Genomic DNA, 14,240 nt, shown 5'->3' with positions numbered 1-14,240 from the left:
CTTGGTCACAGAGCATTTTGTTTTTGTCACAGTCTGGTGGTGCGACTGGGCTCCCCAGGGTGCCCTGTTCAGCCTGTGACCACACAACAGCCCCACCCTCCTACACCCCAGTCAGACGTTTGTGAATTATGGATAAGTCTGGATAGCTTATGAAATATGAATTCTCCAAAGCAGCCCATAACATTGATAGTAGACCCATAACCATGTGTGACCAAAAACTGTTATTTGACCCACGGTGAAAACTTGAAAAATCTCAATCCTTTTTTTAAGTAATATGCAACCACTGAGCTGGTTCATTTCAACCCACAATTTGATTCATACTGTTTCTCAAAGTGTTTCACAGTATCCTATCCAACCTGGAGAAGAGTGAGAAAGCACATTGAGGAGAGAGGAGGTGTGTGTCTGTGTGAAGCTGCCTCTCCTCCTCACACACACGCTGGTGACAGAGAGGGAGACGGTGTGTTTATCATGAGCCGCCCGTGAGATTCAGCAGCAGTCAGATGTATACTTTCCAAATGGAGGATTCATGTTCAGCTCACATTGGATCGCCAGCATCTGACCTGATGTGTGTCATTTCTTAGCAGCCGTGACGAGGACAGACATTAAAGAGAGGAGAGAGGGGCTCACATCGACACAAGTGAGGAGAGCTCTCAGTACAGAGAACACACCGAGCAGACTGGGGACCACTTGATAGGTGAGTACAACTCTTGATTGTTAATTTATATACATACAACATTTACTTATTAACATTGTTGACATTTATGAGTATTGGCAACGTGATTCACTGGAAGTAAATTCATATATTTTTGTCTTATCGAGCCATGTGCATTTTCTGGCTGTACAAAATGAGATTTACCAGCGGTTTAAGAACTTGAAACAGAGTTAATGACATGTACAGGCGGAAATACCCTATTAAAGTAAAGGTCAGGAGTCATCTTTTGAATCCTTTCACAATAAAACTCTTGTGACAGAGAGAAATCCTTTGAGTTTAGACGTTCAGCGGCTCGTTTGATTTGTGTGATGTTGTGTGCCATTTGTTATCCGTGGCGGAACGAAATGAATAAGCCCTCTGCTGCTGGCTGTCACAGGTTGAAGTGAACTCAAGATATGCGTGACGGAGTAAAAGTCTCGAGCGCAGATGGAAGAGGGGGCTGAAGTGTGCGTGTGTGTGGGCGCGCGCGCGAAAGATTTGGTGCGTAAGCAACCTGTCATGTATCATTTCCATTTCACTAAACTACCGGCGTTAACGGGCAGCATCAGCTAGCCACGTGTTGGGAGAGTGTGAGAGCGAGTGTGTGTGTGTGTGTGGGGGGGAGAGAGAGGTTGAAAACACCAAAGAGGGAAAACCAGAAACATGTAATTTCAAGCAAGGCTGCACGCACAAAATGCAGCGGGCATCAATTAGTTACATGGCTATGTATGGGTGCTCACCACCATATACTGTAGCTTGGAAATCTATTAGGAAGCACGATACAAAGAAATGTCTAAACATATAAATTATGGATTTATGGAGGTGGAAGAAGTACTCATATCTTATAGTTAAGTAAAAGTAAAAGTCCTGCATTCAAAATGTGAATCAAGTAAAAGTACATAAAGCATCAAAATGTACTTTAAGTACCAAAAGTACTCATTATGCAGATTGGCATATAATATATATGTGCTGGTTATCGATGCATTAACGTGTTGTTTAAGCTGGTAAAGGTGCAGCTAATTTAGTTGTTGTGTACTGCAGGTTAGCTTGTGAATGTTACTCCAGGTGTAACTAAAGTCCTATTATGTATGGTTTATATTTCATATCATTAATTCAAATTTGCAAAGTAACTAAAGATATCACAGAAATAAGGTGGGGTAAAAGTTCAATATTTACCTGTGATTTGTAATGGGGTGGAAGTACAAAGTAACAAATGGAAATACTCAAGTTCAGTACAAGTCTGTCAAAATTGTACTTAAGTAAAGTACTTAGTTACTTTACACTGCTGGATTTATGTCCAAGCGTAGCTCAGGGTTTAGTAAATTGATTCCCCGGTCCTAACAGCTTTCCTCTGTTAATAAACTGTTATTTTTTTGGACAAGAATAGGCTTTGCGACAACCAATACATCAATGTCATAATTTGTTTTTTATCCTCCCCATGCAGCCTCATTAAAACGCAGTTTGAGGTGACTACTTTGTTGCTTGCAGGAATCACACCTCCCTCCAGGCAACTTGACATGCTCCCAGTCTGCTCTCCGTCTGTCTTCCTCGCTATCTCTGTCTGTCTCCCCCTTTCTCCCTTCCTCCTTCTTCTGCTCTTGCTGTCACCCCCACTATCAGCAGCGTACCCCACCCCTAGATAGAAACTGAGTGGAGCTCCAACCCAGTGGGAGGGAAGCCCACTCCCCAGGACTCAGTCTGTCACCTCCCATTTAGAAATGCATTGAAAAACATCACATATAATACATTAAGGGTTTATTAACAATAATGCAACAGTTTTTATTGACTTACCTCTGTGTTTTTTGCTGGTAAACAATCACGCAGCTATAAAAGGGAACTTGATTCAGAGTCAAACTGCTGATAGACTATGAATTCCTTGCATAGACATTAGGCAGTGCACTCACAGGCAGTAGGAATTATGGCTTTCAAGCAGGCCCATAAATTCCTATAATAAAGGAGAATGGAAGCCAGTGAAGACAGTTTTATTTGGGGATGCTTGTTGTAAATCAGTTTTGAAAAATACTCAACACAACTGGAAACAGCTTTGTATTATATGCAGCAAAACACTTTTCTTTAGGTGGCATGAGGTAGTCGTGATCAACAGTTCTGCATTACATTTTGGTCTTTTTGAATAACAGCTCAATAAAGACTTAATTAGTAACATATGTAGAATCCTTGGCCTCTCTTCAACATTTAAGATAGAATATTTGTATGGATAAGAGACTCATCTGTTGTTGGTTCCCAGAGTCCACTAAATAAGATCAGGTACTAGAGCTTTCGGCTACCAAGCTCGGTTCCTCTGGAACCAACTTCCAGTGACGATTAGGGAGGCAGACAGTGTCCACACATTTAAGAGTATTGAAGACTTTCTTCTTTGGTACAGCGTACAGTTAAGACTGGTTTTAAACCCCCTTTTATACATCCTCATGGACCCTTCATTTTATGGAATTGTAATTATTGTACTCTAACTGTATTTGTGTCATTGTGTTATGTTCCTCTTTAAATTGGTATTTTCACATTGATCTTGTAAGATACGTTTGTTGTTTTTACATTGCGTTTACATTGTCAATTGTGTTTGTTGATTTGTGAAGCCTTCTGAGACAAATCAGGGTATTGGGCTATATAAATAAACTGTGTCTTGCAACTATACTGGTTTGGCTGAGATTCGACTACCAATGGGCATTTGTTTGCGAAAATCAGAGAAGGAATTATACACCTTTTTTGCTCTTTCCTTCACATCCGTAACATTTTGCTAAATGCCACACTGCTATGTGCATTGGCCTTTATTGTTAATGCTTGGGCAGATTTGTTAAAAAATTGGATTTATTCCAAACAATGTTTTTAGGGACATGTGTAAGCGCAGAGTGGCATTTGCTCTGCTAAGCCCATAGTTATTGGAATGCTTCAAAATGCATAATCACACTCATACTGTAACCACAGAAGAAATGGATGAGATGACGTTAAAAATATTGCATTTAGAGCTAGACCATTAAATCAGCCAGTGTGTTGGTCATATTATTGGTGTACTGCAGATAAATCAGTATTGGTGTACATCAGGGTTTCCGCTAGGATTTTTTTCTCGCCGGTCAAATGTCCGGGCAGAATTTATTTTACCGGACACATTTGAAAATTACCGGTCATATTTCAATAATAATAATAAGAGTTGTGTAGCAGAGTTTCCGTTAGCAGGTAATTACCGGACTATGAGCAGATATGCTTCAGTTTAAAACTCAGTTCACGGGGCTCATTTTTATATTGCTTCAGTTTATAATCGTAACAGATCGAAAAATTCAGATTCATTTTTCAATAAATTATTCCACAAACAACAAACAACATAATTATTACATTCAAACAAACTACTTGTAGTAGATAACGTACATTATTCAAAAGTTTACATTAACTTTGAATAATAACACGGGAGAAATGGACCCTCTCTTTTCCCTCTCCCTCCCTCTCTCTCCTGACAGCCCGTCAGTTTCTCATGCAGCTCCTGCAGCTCGCTAAACAGAGGCGGGGCTTCAGGTGATTATGCAGAGCTGCGTGTCTCGGTCTGACTCAGCAGCTGATCTGATCTCTCTCTCGCGTGTCTGGTTATACTTCACTCGCGTTTATGTCCATATCGATCAGATCCAGCTCTCCTGATCGGCCTTTATAGAGAGCACCGATCAAACTATTAAGAGTGAATATCGGCCGATAATGACCGGCGGCCGATCTATCGGAGCATCCCTAATTATTACCAGACATTTTGACCGGCAGATTTTGAATTTACCGGTTTTTAATAAATGTTACCAGCTAAAAACCGGTAATTACCGGCTAACGGAAACCCTGGTGTATATAGCGGCTTACAAATAACAAGAAATTGCAGAACAGAAACAACACATCTATGTTTGAAGTGATTTAGAAACTGTCATTATTGCTTACTTATTTCTTATCATAACTGTTCCTACCTGTAGCTAGTCAGCACAGTAGGGGATTATGATTAGTGAGCTTATATTTATATACTGTAATTGTTTGGGAGGAAGAAACCAACATGTGAATTGAAGAGGCTCCCTGATGGTTCTTTCTATTTACTGTTAATTTCCCCAAGCCTGTGTGCCCGTCTGTACAGTAGCTATACCTCTGCAGCGGATAAATGCTGTTTCTTGGAAAGCAGAATCCCCTCCCCCCCCCCCTTCTGAGTGGCACGGGAGGTAGCAGAGCAGTGGCATAGCACAGACGGATTATACTCTTGTGTAAATCTGCTGTCATTTCAAAACTCTCGGTTACAAGAGACTCTCTAATGAGAAGCCCTCTGCTACTCCGTGTCTATCTGCCTCTTCACTCCATTCTGTCGCTTTCACTTCTTTCATCTATCTGTCTCTCCCTGTCTCTCTGTGTTAAATGGAAGTTTTTTTGCTGTCAAGGCCTTTTTCTGTCTGTATGCTTGTGTGGAGAAGCGAGAGATTCTGTTTGAAGTCAACATGTAGAGAAAAAGGCCTCATATGTTGCGAAAAGGCCTCGAGTCTAGGGGGCGCTGGGAGTTTCTCCGGTGCAACAACCACTTTGGTTTTTCATTCCACGTTGTGTCCAATTACAGAGATCTGTTTCTAAATAGTGCAGACAGAGTTCATCTGTTAAAGCGAGGCCTTTTGTTTTGAAACTGAACCATCCGCGTACAATACAAAGGACAAAGACATGTAGGATATAACAGTAGGGCTGGAGGCTAGTCAAGACCAAGACTACAGAGCCAATCAGGTTTCATTTGAGAGCAATACATCCAACTGCCCTGAGCAAAATAGTAAGCAAGATATTCCAAATTGTTATGATTTGTTAGCACTGCACAATGCATTATGCATAAAGACATTTTTGAATATTGAGGTAATTTGCAATGGGGTAATAAATTGTATTAAGATGGGTGAGAAAGTCTCTCCCCACAGACATTTCTCTTACCCTATTTGCCGATCTTGACATTATCTTCCTCCCAATTGTCAAACAGCTACCATTATTATCATATTTTAACTACATTGTTCTTCTTTATCGTATGCTCCACCCTAACCTCATTTTTCCCAGCCACAGATTATGCCTGATAAACATTCCCACATTAACCTGCCTGTGTCCTTGTTGCAGACAGAGCGTATTAAAGCACAGCCCTGGAGGGGAAATGTGTAGCAGTGGATATACGCTCCAACTTATTCATGTACCAGGACCTACTTGACTGTCTGGCTGTCTGTCTGGAGACAGTGTAATAGTTTTATGGGACTTAAAAGGCTCAGCGGGGGAGCACTTTGGCTGTGAAAACTCATTTAGCCACCAGACAGAAGGACTGGACAGACGGAGGATGGCTGGAGAGGGTTTGAGGCCTGGGAGGGAGCGTGGAAGGACATAATGTAATATTATAATCAAAGATGTTTTATAAAAGAGACGCCACACTAAGAGTCAATTTCCTGTATCTTTGTCACATGGGCTTTACCACAACCGCGCCCCTTCAGGAGACTGGCTTCGGTCTGAGCCCATTAACTCCACTGGGAGAAGTGAACACAGATTATTACTGATTCCTTGGCCCCATAGTCACCAAAGTCAATATTGGCCCCATTGTTTACAAGCTGCGTGGCTTCCAAAGATTCTGACAATAAAATGGCTATTTTCAGACAGAAAGGTCTGGAGAAAACACTTTTTTTCTGATTTGTCTGTCCCAATAACACACACTCTCAAAATGGTTCATTGCGTTAGTATTAGTCAAACTGTGTCAAAACTTTAAGCTAACATCAACTAACATTCGCAAACGACCTAGCTAACCAATTATGGTAATGGTAACCACATTTTAGCTCCATATCTAATGCTAGCAAAATAAGATATAAGTACATTAGACCATGCCCATTTAGGGGACAGGAAGTTTATACCATTTCATACCATTGGCGCCAATTGTAAAGCGCTATCTTTTTTTAATCTTTGTTATAATGTATCTACAAGAAGAATTGAGGACAGTTGAAATGGATGGTTTGACAATTATGAATTGAATAGCAGAATCAAGAGAGTAGAGTTGAGGGAACGGGTCGAAGAGGCAATACTTGAGGGAAGCTAGGAAAACATAAGTGGACAGATTGAGTTAGATTAAAAGTCAGGGAAAACTGAAGATGAAACGGGTAAGGATTGGAGCTCTTGTAATCATTAGGAAAAAAAGGAAAGACATACATGATGAGTATACTGTCAGACTAATCAAGGCCATTGTACCAGGAGAAAGAATGGAGTTGTCCTAATCAAGGATGGCGGAGAGAAGCCCAGCAGAGGCCATAGAGAGAAAGAGGTGATTAAGGCATGGGTCAGACAGGAGCAGAGAATTGAGCGATGACACATTGAAGAGCTAATGCGAGTTTGAGAGAGGAGCACACATGTCAAGAGGAGAGAGAAGTGGTGGGAGGGAAGAATAAGATGAGATATACTGTTGCCTCTCTGTTTCTCCTCCTCTTTCCCAAGCTTCACCCCTTTGTCTCCATTGGTTTGTCCTCATTATGAAAGAGCATGTTGTATAGAAAGAATAATGGCTCCTAATTGCTTGTTTTTGCAAATTCTAAAATGACAGTGTACCATTTTAAGACAGATGAGGTATGAGAATGTCACGTAGATGCTGCCTTTTGCAACTTTGTAACCTTTTGGAAATGCACTTCCCATCAAAGTAAGTCACCAAAACGTACACACACAAACACACACTAACACACACCGGGCTTAATGTCGTCTGTCGGGATCGTTAGCCGAGTTAATGTCTGTGCACTTGGCCCAATGGGAGTGACTGTGTCATTCTCCATGCTCCCTAAACAGATACAGAGATGCAGATATAGACCTGCCTCTAGGGAAGACACACACACACACACACACATAGATATGCAGATGTGGACCTCACCGTGTGGCACTTACAAGTCGTGGCAGACGGGGATATTAAGCGTAACCGCGGTGATGGTTTGAGTTTTCCGACGCTGTCACATCCAATTAGCTTGATGATATTTGACCACGCCCTTTCTCCGCTTGTCCTTTACCCCTCTTTCTTGTCCTCTCTTCTCCCAACCTCCACCCATTTGTCGTTCATTCACTTCCACTTACCAATTGTCCCAAAAGCCTCACTTATTTTTGTTTTTCGTTTTTTCCCCCATCTTTTTTCTAAATTGCCTGTTGGAGAGGAGGAATTTAAAAAGGAAATTTGAGGCAATCTTCAAATTGTGTTTCCAATCTCCTACGCTTGAGGGTTTCTCCTGGTCCTTACAAAATCTGAAAGACTCTTACAATACCATAGATTTCTTTGTGCGACAAGGCTACTTGCATCAACATATAAATTGGTTAGCAGTAAAACATGTTTAACGTCTCTCCTCTCCTCCCCGTCTATCTAGTCACATGTCGCTTTGCTTGACAGGGCAGGAAATCGCTCTCATTTCTGCTTTAATTCATTCTGATCAAACATGTCGCTCCCAATCAGCCCCATTTGATTAAGAGATGCCCGTATCACAGCCCAGCAAGCAGGTAATGGCTGACACTTTCATAATTCAGCTTTACTGCAGCGTGTGAGTGTGAGGAAAAGAGATAGAGTTAGAAGCATACATTATTTCCCACAGCTTGAGTTCACACGTGAGAAAGCATTCCAACTTGTGACACACGCACACACACACACACACACACACACGCACGCACACGCACACACAGAGACACGCACACACTGGAAGTGCTAATATGTTTTGTATATTTAGAAACTCAATTTCTCCCTCTTGAGTCTTTGTTAGCACTTTCACTGTGTTTTTCTCTTTTCATCTCTCATCTTTTTTATTAACACTTATTTTTTCCTCTCATCACCTCTCCTTTCTTCCTTTCCTAAATCACAGAGATATGGGGTGTAGGCTTCCTAAGTTGCGGAAGGCAGAAGAGAGGCGAAGCCCGGGTAATATCTACTCCACCCTGCGAAGGCCTCAGGTGGAGACCAAAGTGGGCGTGGCATACACCTACCACTTCCTGGATTTTCTGCTGGGGAAAGAAGGTATGGATGAATCTGTCAATCATTCCTGTTTAACAGTTCTCCTGTGAGCACTAAACATTGTACATATCTCCATCTATGTGTTTTCCTTTGGCTTGGCTCCTCAGTGAGATGAGATATCCCTGTGACTTCCTGTCTCCCACACTTGCATTCTTGAAATAGTTATACAGTATGCTGCTTGTTTTCTCTATCAAAGACCAAAGATAATGATTGTGATTTAGAAATTCAAGCATTTTGTTCTTTTACCAGAAACTACTTGGGTAGAGATCTGTCAATCACAAGGTAGTCCCGCCCTTAATAGTATACTTTCCTCGCACAATGTACAAAATGAATATTATGCTCCTTTTAAGAAGAATTACAACCAGCAAACCAGAAAGTCATTATACATATGTGTAGTAAAGCAAGTTAGTAGAAGGACATTTTCTCATAGACTTCTATACAATAGGATCTTTTTTCACCCATTAGAATGAATGCAAGTTTAAGGATCTTTCCTATTTGCTTCACTTTTCACACCCTCAGGTTGACGCATTTACAGCATATATTCTGTTTTGTGTTAATTATCCCACAATGCAGTGCTTTTAGCTCCCAGGATGATGAGGTGATGATGATTCCTAAGTGTGTGAAATCACTTTAAAATGTGCTGTAGGGAACAGTGAATGAGAGAGTGATAGAGAAGGCGATTTCGGAAAAAAAATGGCTCAAATGAGAAGCACAAATCTTGGCCATCGGATTCAGCAGATAGTCTCCATTCAGATCAGTTTCACATTTGTCGAAGTTCCACTCTGGCGAAGGGAACATGCTCCAAGGAATTTGCTTCACATTTGGTCCTTATTCAACGGAGATGATTTGTATAAGTATGGTTGCCTATACTTCATTTTTCTGTTGAACCCTGCTCTGCGTCATCATCCTGAACCCTGCCTACAGTGTTTGTGTGTTCCACTCGTAAAATAGCCACAGTTGCTGTTCCAACTTTAACCACTTAAATGAAATGTTTAGGTCAGCAACTCTGCGGAACTGTGTGTTTTTTTATACTGTAAGTATCTGGAGGGCAAAAAGTGGCTTAAAAGCTGAAGTTGTGTCTTTGTGCGGCTCCTGTTGCAGAGTTCAAAGAGTTCTCTCTAATTCTCAGATTCAGCTATATTGTTCAGCAGCTGTAACCGTGCCCCCCAACTTCCCCCTGCCTCCCCCTCCCACGATGACAATACACTAAAGCTAATGTGTGTATTAACCACATTTGTGTGTCTAATAACGTGTGGGTTTGTTTGTGCTCATGGCGTCTTGAGAATGTTTGATGAGAATCCTCCAGAGGCATCTGGTTTCTAAAAATACTAATTCTGCCATTGTGTTGGTGTGGACTGCGAAGAGATGGAAGGGAAGGAATAGAGAGCCGAGGAGCAGAAACAGATAGTGTTAAAGCGGATAGATAAAAAAATAATCACCTTTTTTCCCCCCTTTTGGTTTAATACTGCTACAAGCCTGCTCTGTGCACTCCATCACCCTCCTCGCTGAAGCAGGTGCAAGTTGCTAATTGAAGTCGTTTTTTAGAGGAGTCTCCAATACAACACTGTAACAGACAGCAGGCAGAGTGCCACGGCCAAGTGGTAATGTGTCTGTTTGCCAGTCGGCTTCATTTCCAGCCAGCCCTATTATGTTTGGCAAATTGGTTAGGCTGTGGTCTTGGCTGAGGGAGATCTGGCAACTCCAAATGGTGGTGGTGACCAAAACAGACAATAGACATGAGGATTGCTAGTCTTTCTCTTTGCTAAAGGCAGGAGCAGCAGATACATTGTCAAATCGCACGGGCAGCAGATACAGAAAGACCACACACACACACACACTGCTCATACAGTCGATGCCAGTTCATTCACACTCACACAAAACACTTTATAGCACTTAGTCAACGGAGTTAGTGTTATCTTTCAACCAACAGGCAGGTCATTTATATGGTAAACTCACTGACGATACCTGAGCTGCTTAAGATGGGTATACTCTATTTTAGGATAAAAACAGCTACTGTGAATTGATTGTGTTTATGTGTGTGGTGGTGAGTGGGTGTATGCCTGCCTCTCTCTCCCTCTCCCTCTCCTTCTCTCTCCCTCTCCCCTCTCTCTCTCTCTCTCTCTCTCTCTCTCTCTCTCTCTCTCTCTCTCTCTCTCTCTCTCTCTCTCTCTCTCTCTCTCTCTCTCCTGTTTCCCTCTCCATTTGTGATAGAGAAGTGAAGGATTCCTGAAGGATTATCTGATTGTTTGTGGAGATTGAGAGACCTCATTCCCAGCAAAGGGATTTATTTGTATGTGTGTGTGTGTGTGTGTGTGTGTGTGTGTGTGTGTGTATGTCGGTGTGTGTGTGTGTGTGTGTGTGTGTGTGTGTGTGTGTGTGTAGGAGGCAGATAGAGGAATCTGTATGTCGGTCTATGACATTGAGGAAACCCACGGTCAAATCCATGCTTTAATTCAATTTGGCTTCCATTAACTATATTATTTCCCTGCCAGCGTCACACAACGACTCCTACACAGTAATGAAAAACAAATATCTCAGCCGATGCCCTTCCGAGATACATTAGATAGATAGATAGAGAGAGAGAGAGAGATAGAGATAGATAGATAGATATATAGATAGATAGATAGATAGATAGATAGATAGATACTTTATTTATCCCAAATTGGGAAATTATTTTGTTACAGGACCAGTGTGCTCAACATTACAATACAAATGCTTAAAAAGTGGAAAAGAGTTAACAATTAAAGATAAAATTAAAATGAAAAATAGTATATCAAATATAAACAATATACACAATTCTGGATAATTAAAATGTTCTTTAAAAAAAGGTCAAAAATACCGCAGTAGCAGACTTTAGGTGGATATTTATTTTCCCATTTTTAATGTGGAAAATAAAGAGTGCGGTTTGTAACTTGACCTCTGACTGGCGAGCGATTAAAACTCGGCCGAAACAGTGTAGCTGATAATATAGAGTCAGCCTTTGTTTTATGAGCTTTGCTCTTACTGCCGGAGTGCTTTAGCTGAAAAATATGTCTGTCAGTGACTCAGCCCAACTTGCTCTCACTGGGTCAGAGCGACCCTGCGGTGAAGACATGCAGGGAGGATGAGGGAAGATGTTCGGCCTGCGCTTCACACATGGACCATTTATTTGGTTTTCTCTTACTCTACAATCGCCAATCTACTGCACCTTGACACCCACTTTTACAATAGGTGCCATGATTGTCATTACTCCCTTTTTAACATTGATTGCTCATCTTGATTTGCCGTCATGAATGTTGAGTATGAAAAGCAACAGCCAGGTGTGACTCTTTAACCCTCCTTTGTGTCGAAGCTGTGCTCGGATAATGAGCAAATCAGAATGTAGAAAGCGGAACAGGAAAAAGGAGGAAGGGACGCAGGACAAAGGTGGTGTTACCGAGAACAGAGGGTGAGATAAGGGATGGCGCATAAAAACGGGAGAGATACCAGCGAGGTCTGGAGTGCCTCGAGAGTGAGGAGAGGTGTGAGAAGAACGAGAGTCAAGAATCTTGAAGATGTGTGAGGAAGTATTTGAGGTGTGATGCTGCGTGACTAACGCCGGTTTATGTAGCAGACAGTGAGGAGCTGAACTCTGCTGATGACTTTCTGCCGCCCTGCGGAGAGGGAGACCCACTCGGCTCATTAAAACTTGCAACATGTGGCTAATGCTCAGCAGTGTGTGTGTGTGTGGGCGGGTGTTTGCGTGGCTTCTTGCTACTGTATACCTGTGGGGTACTTTATTTTGTCTGGAGGTATATGTACGTGTTGCTGTGTGCGTGATCCACACCTGAATGCTCTGATACATATTTCCTCTGCTGTCAAAGACTGATGTATGTTCGCTCTGCCTTATGCGGTACATCTTTGCTATCAGAATGCCTGTGTGATGTATTTGGTTTGGAGAGCAGGAAACGTGCAAATCCATCAGTTTGCGAAATCTTTGCTGCCTGACACACTTTTCCAGGCTTTTTTTTCTGAAAGATTGTTGATCTGACTTTAAATCATTTCCCTGCATTTGAACAGTTTCAGTCAAAGATGGCTGAGAGATTCACAGCATCACACGTACATGATAATATATGCGCCTTAAGTGCCACGCTGTGTTCTCACCAAAGCAAACCTGCTTTTTTCCTCCTGCTTCTACTGTACTTGTCCAACATTTGAGTCAGGCGTTTTCTGTAAAGCGGCCTTCTGAAGAGATCAGCCCCCCCATTTTGACAACGTTTAGATGCTGACCAACAGCTCTCCTAGTCTGTGGCTGCATTCCCAAAAACAGTAGGGAGCTCCTGGTTACAGGAAGCTGATTATTTTATAGTCACTGTTTTGGCACATATCCTAGCCTAAAACCTCTGCAAGTCATTAGAAGGCTATTTAAATAAACGTGAACCTCCAGCAAGCAGAGGGATAAGCCTTGAGGGTAGCTGCGAGTAGTAATCCCCATGCATCACCTAGCAGGCTTAGTGCGAACTCTTTCTTTCCATTCACACACGCACATAGGCAAAGATGGTCCATACACACTCGCTGAGATACTGGGGCACACAACACCACTGGATATATGTTTGCTTTAAAGTCATACACTGAAACTCAGGGATTTTGTGCAAGGAATTAATAAGACCTTTCAAGTAGCAGCAGGGGGGATGACTCTCTCACTCCAAATGCAGATTGTGATGTCCAGGGTCAAAAAGTGAAGCGTCGCACACGACACATGGCGGCTGTTGTGTGGTCAAAGCTTCGGGTGGGGACTGAAATAGCTGAGCAGAGGGGATCAACAGCTGAACAGCCGCTCTGCAGCATCCTGAGTCCATTAAACAATGTCTGTATCTCCCTTTTAAACATGCATGTATGGGTGGTGATGATATTAAAGTGTCTGGGGTTGATGAGAGAAGGCACTACATTTGAACTGTACTGATGTCACCCTAACATTACTTCTGTCGCAGTAAGACTCCATTATTTCTAGGGTTAGACATGTTGTCCCCTTTTTACCTCAGAGGAGTGTGCACATTTGAGTTTTATTCACTTTTCAGTTAATCAAATTCAATAAAACTCAACAATGGTATATACTGTCGTTTTTTGTGTTGATTTTAACCACAGTAATGGGATTTTTTCCCTTTTTGAGCGATTAAAAAGGGCTTAAAAATCAAATTAAACATACAATAAGCTGATACCATGCTCTATGATCTGTATATCCTCGTACCTCTCTTCCCTGACCCTCAAACTCACACAAACACTCCATCACACATCTCCAGGTTACTCTCCAGATGCATGCACACTCTTTTATGCACGTCTACACCCCCCCCTGCCCTCACTTGCTGGCACTATAAAACTCCACCCGGCTTTTCTGCCCTGAGCCGTTCCCATTCTGGAGCGGAATTGCAGCCTCCCCTCTAAATCCCACAGTGGCAGACAGTATAAATGAAGTTTGTTTCCCAGCCTCCAGCGCTGAATAACACCCTCATAACTTCTGTTTGCGTTGCCTGAATTAGCTGCGATGCCTTGCCCGCGTCTCGTCGGTGGGTGAGTGCCAGCCGCGCAGGGCTAATGACG

At 42.2% G+C, this 14,240-nt stretch overlaps 1 protein-coding gene across 2 annotated transcripts in view; it reads left to right on the top strand.

Moving 5' to 3' along the window:
- Positions 1-422: 422 nt before the first annotated feature.
- The window catches only part of rftn1a (raftlin, lipid raft linker 1a), a 28,371-nt gene continuing 14,553 nt past the window's right edge, over positions 423-14,240 (top strand). For both annotated transcript variants that reach the window (XM_034241104.1, XM_034241103.1), the window contains exons 1-2: positions 423-694; positions 8,536-8,687. In XM_034241104.1, coding sequence (XP_034096995.1) covers positions 8,540-8,687 — 148 coding nt within the window. In that variant the 5' untranslated portion in view covers positions 423-694; positions 8,536-8,539. The remainder of the gene's footprint in view (positions 695-8,535; positions 8,688-14,240) is intronic.

Source organism: Gymnodraco acuticeps, unplaced genomic scaffold (assembly GCF_902827175.1).
Source record: "Gymnodraco acuticeps unplaced genomic scaffold, fGymAcu1.1, whole genome shotgun sequence".
In the NCBI taxonomy this organism is placed as follows: Eukaryota; Metazoa; Chordata; class Actinopteri; order Perciformes; family Bathydraconidae; genus Gymnodraco; species Gymnodraco acuticeps.
The sequence above is the reverse complement of the archived record's forward strand: the minus strand, read 5'-3'. Positions and strand labels throughout refer to the sequence as shown.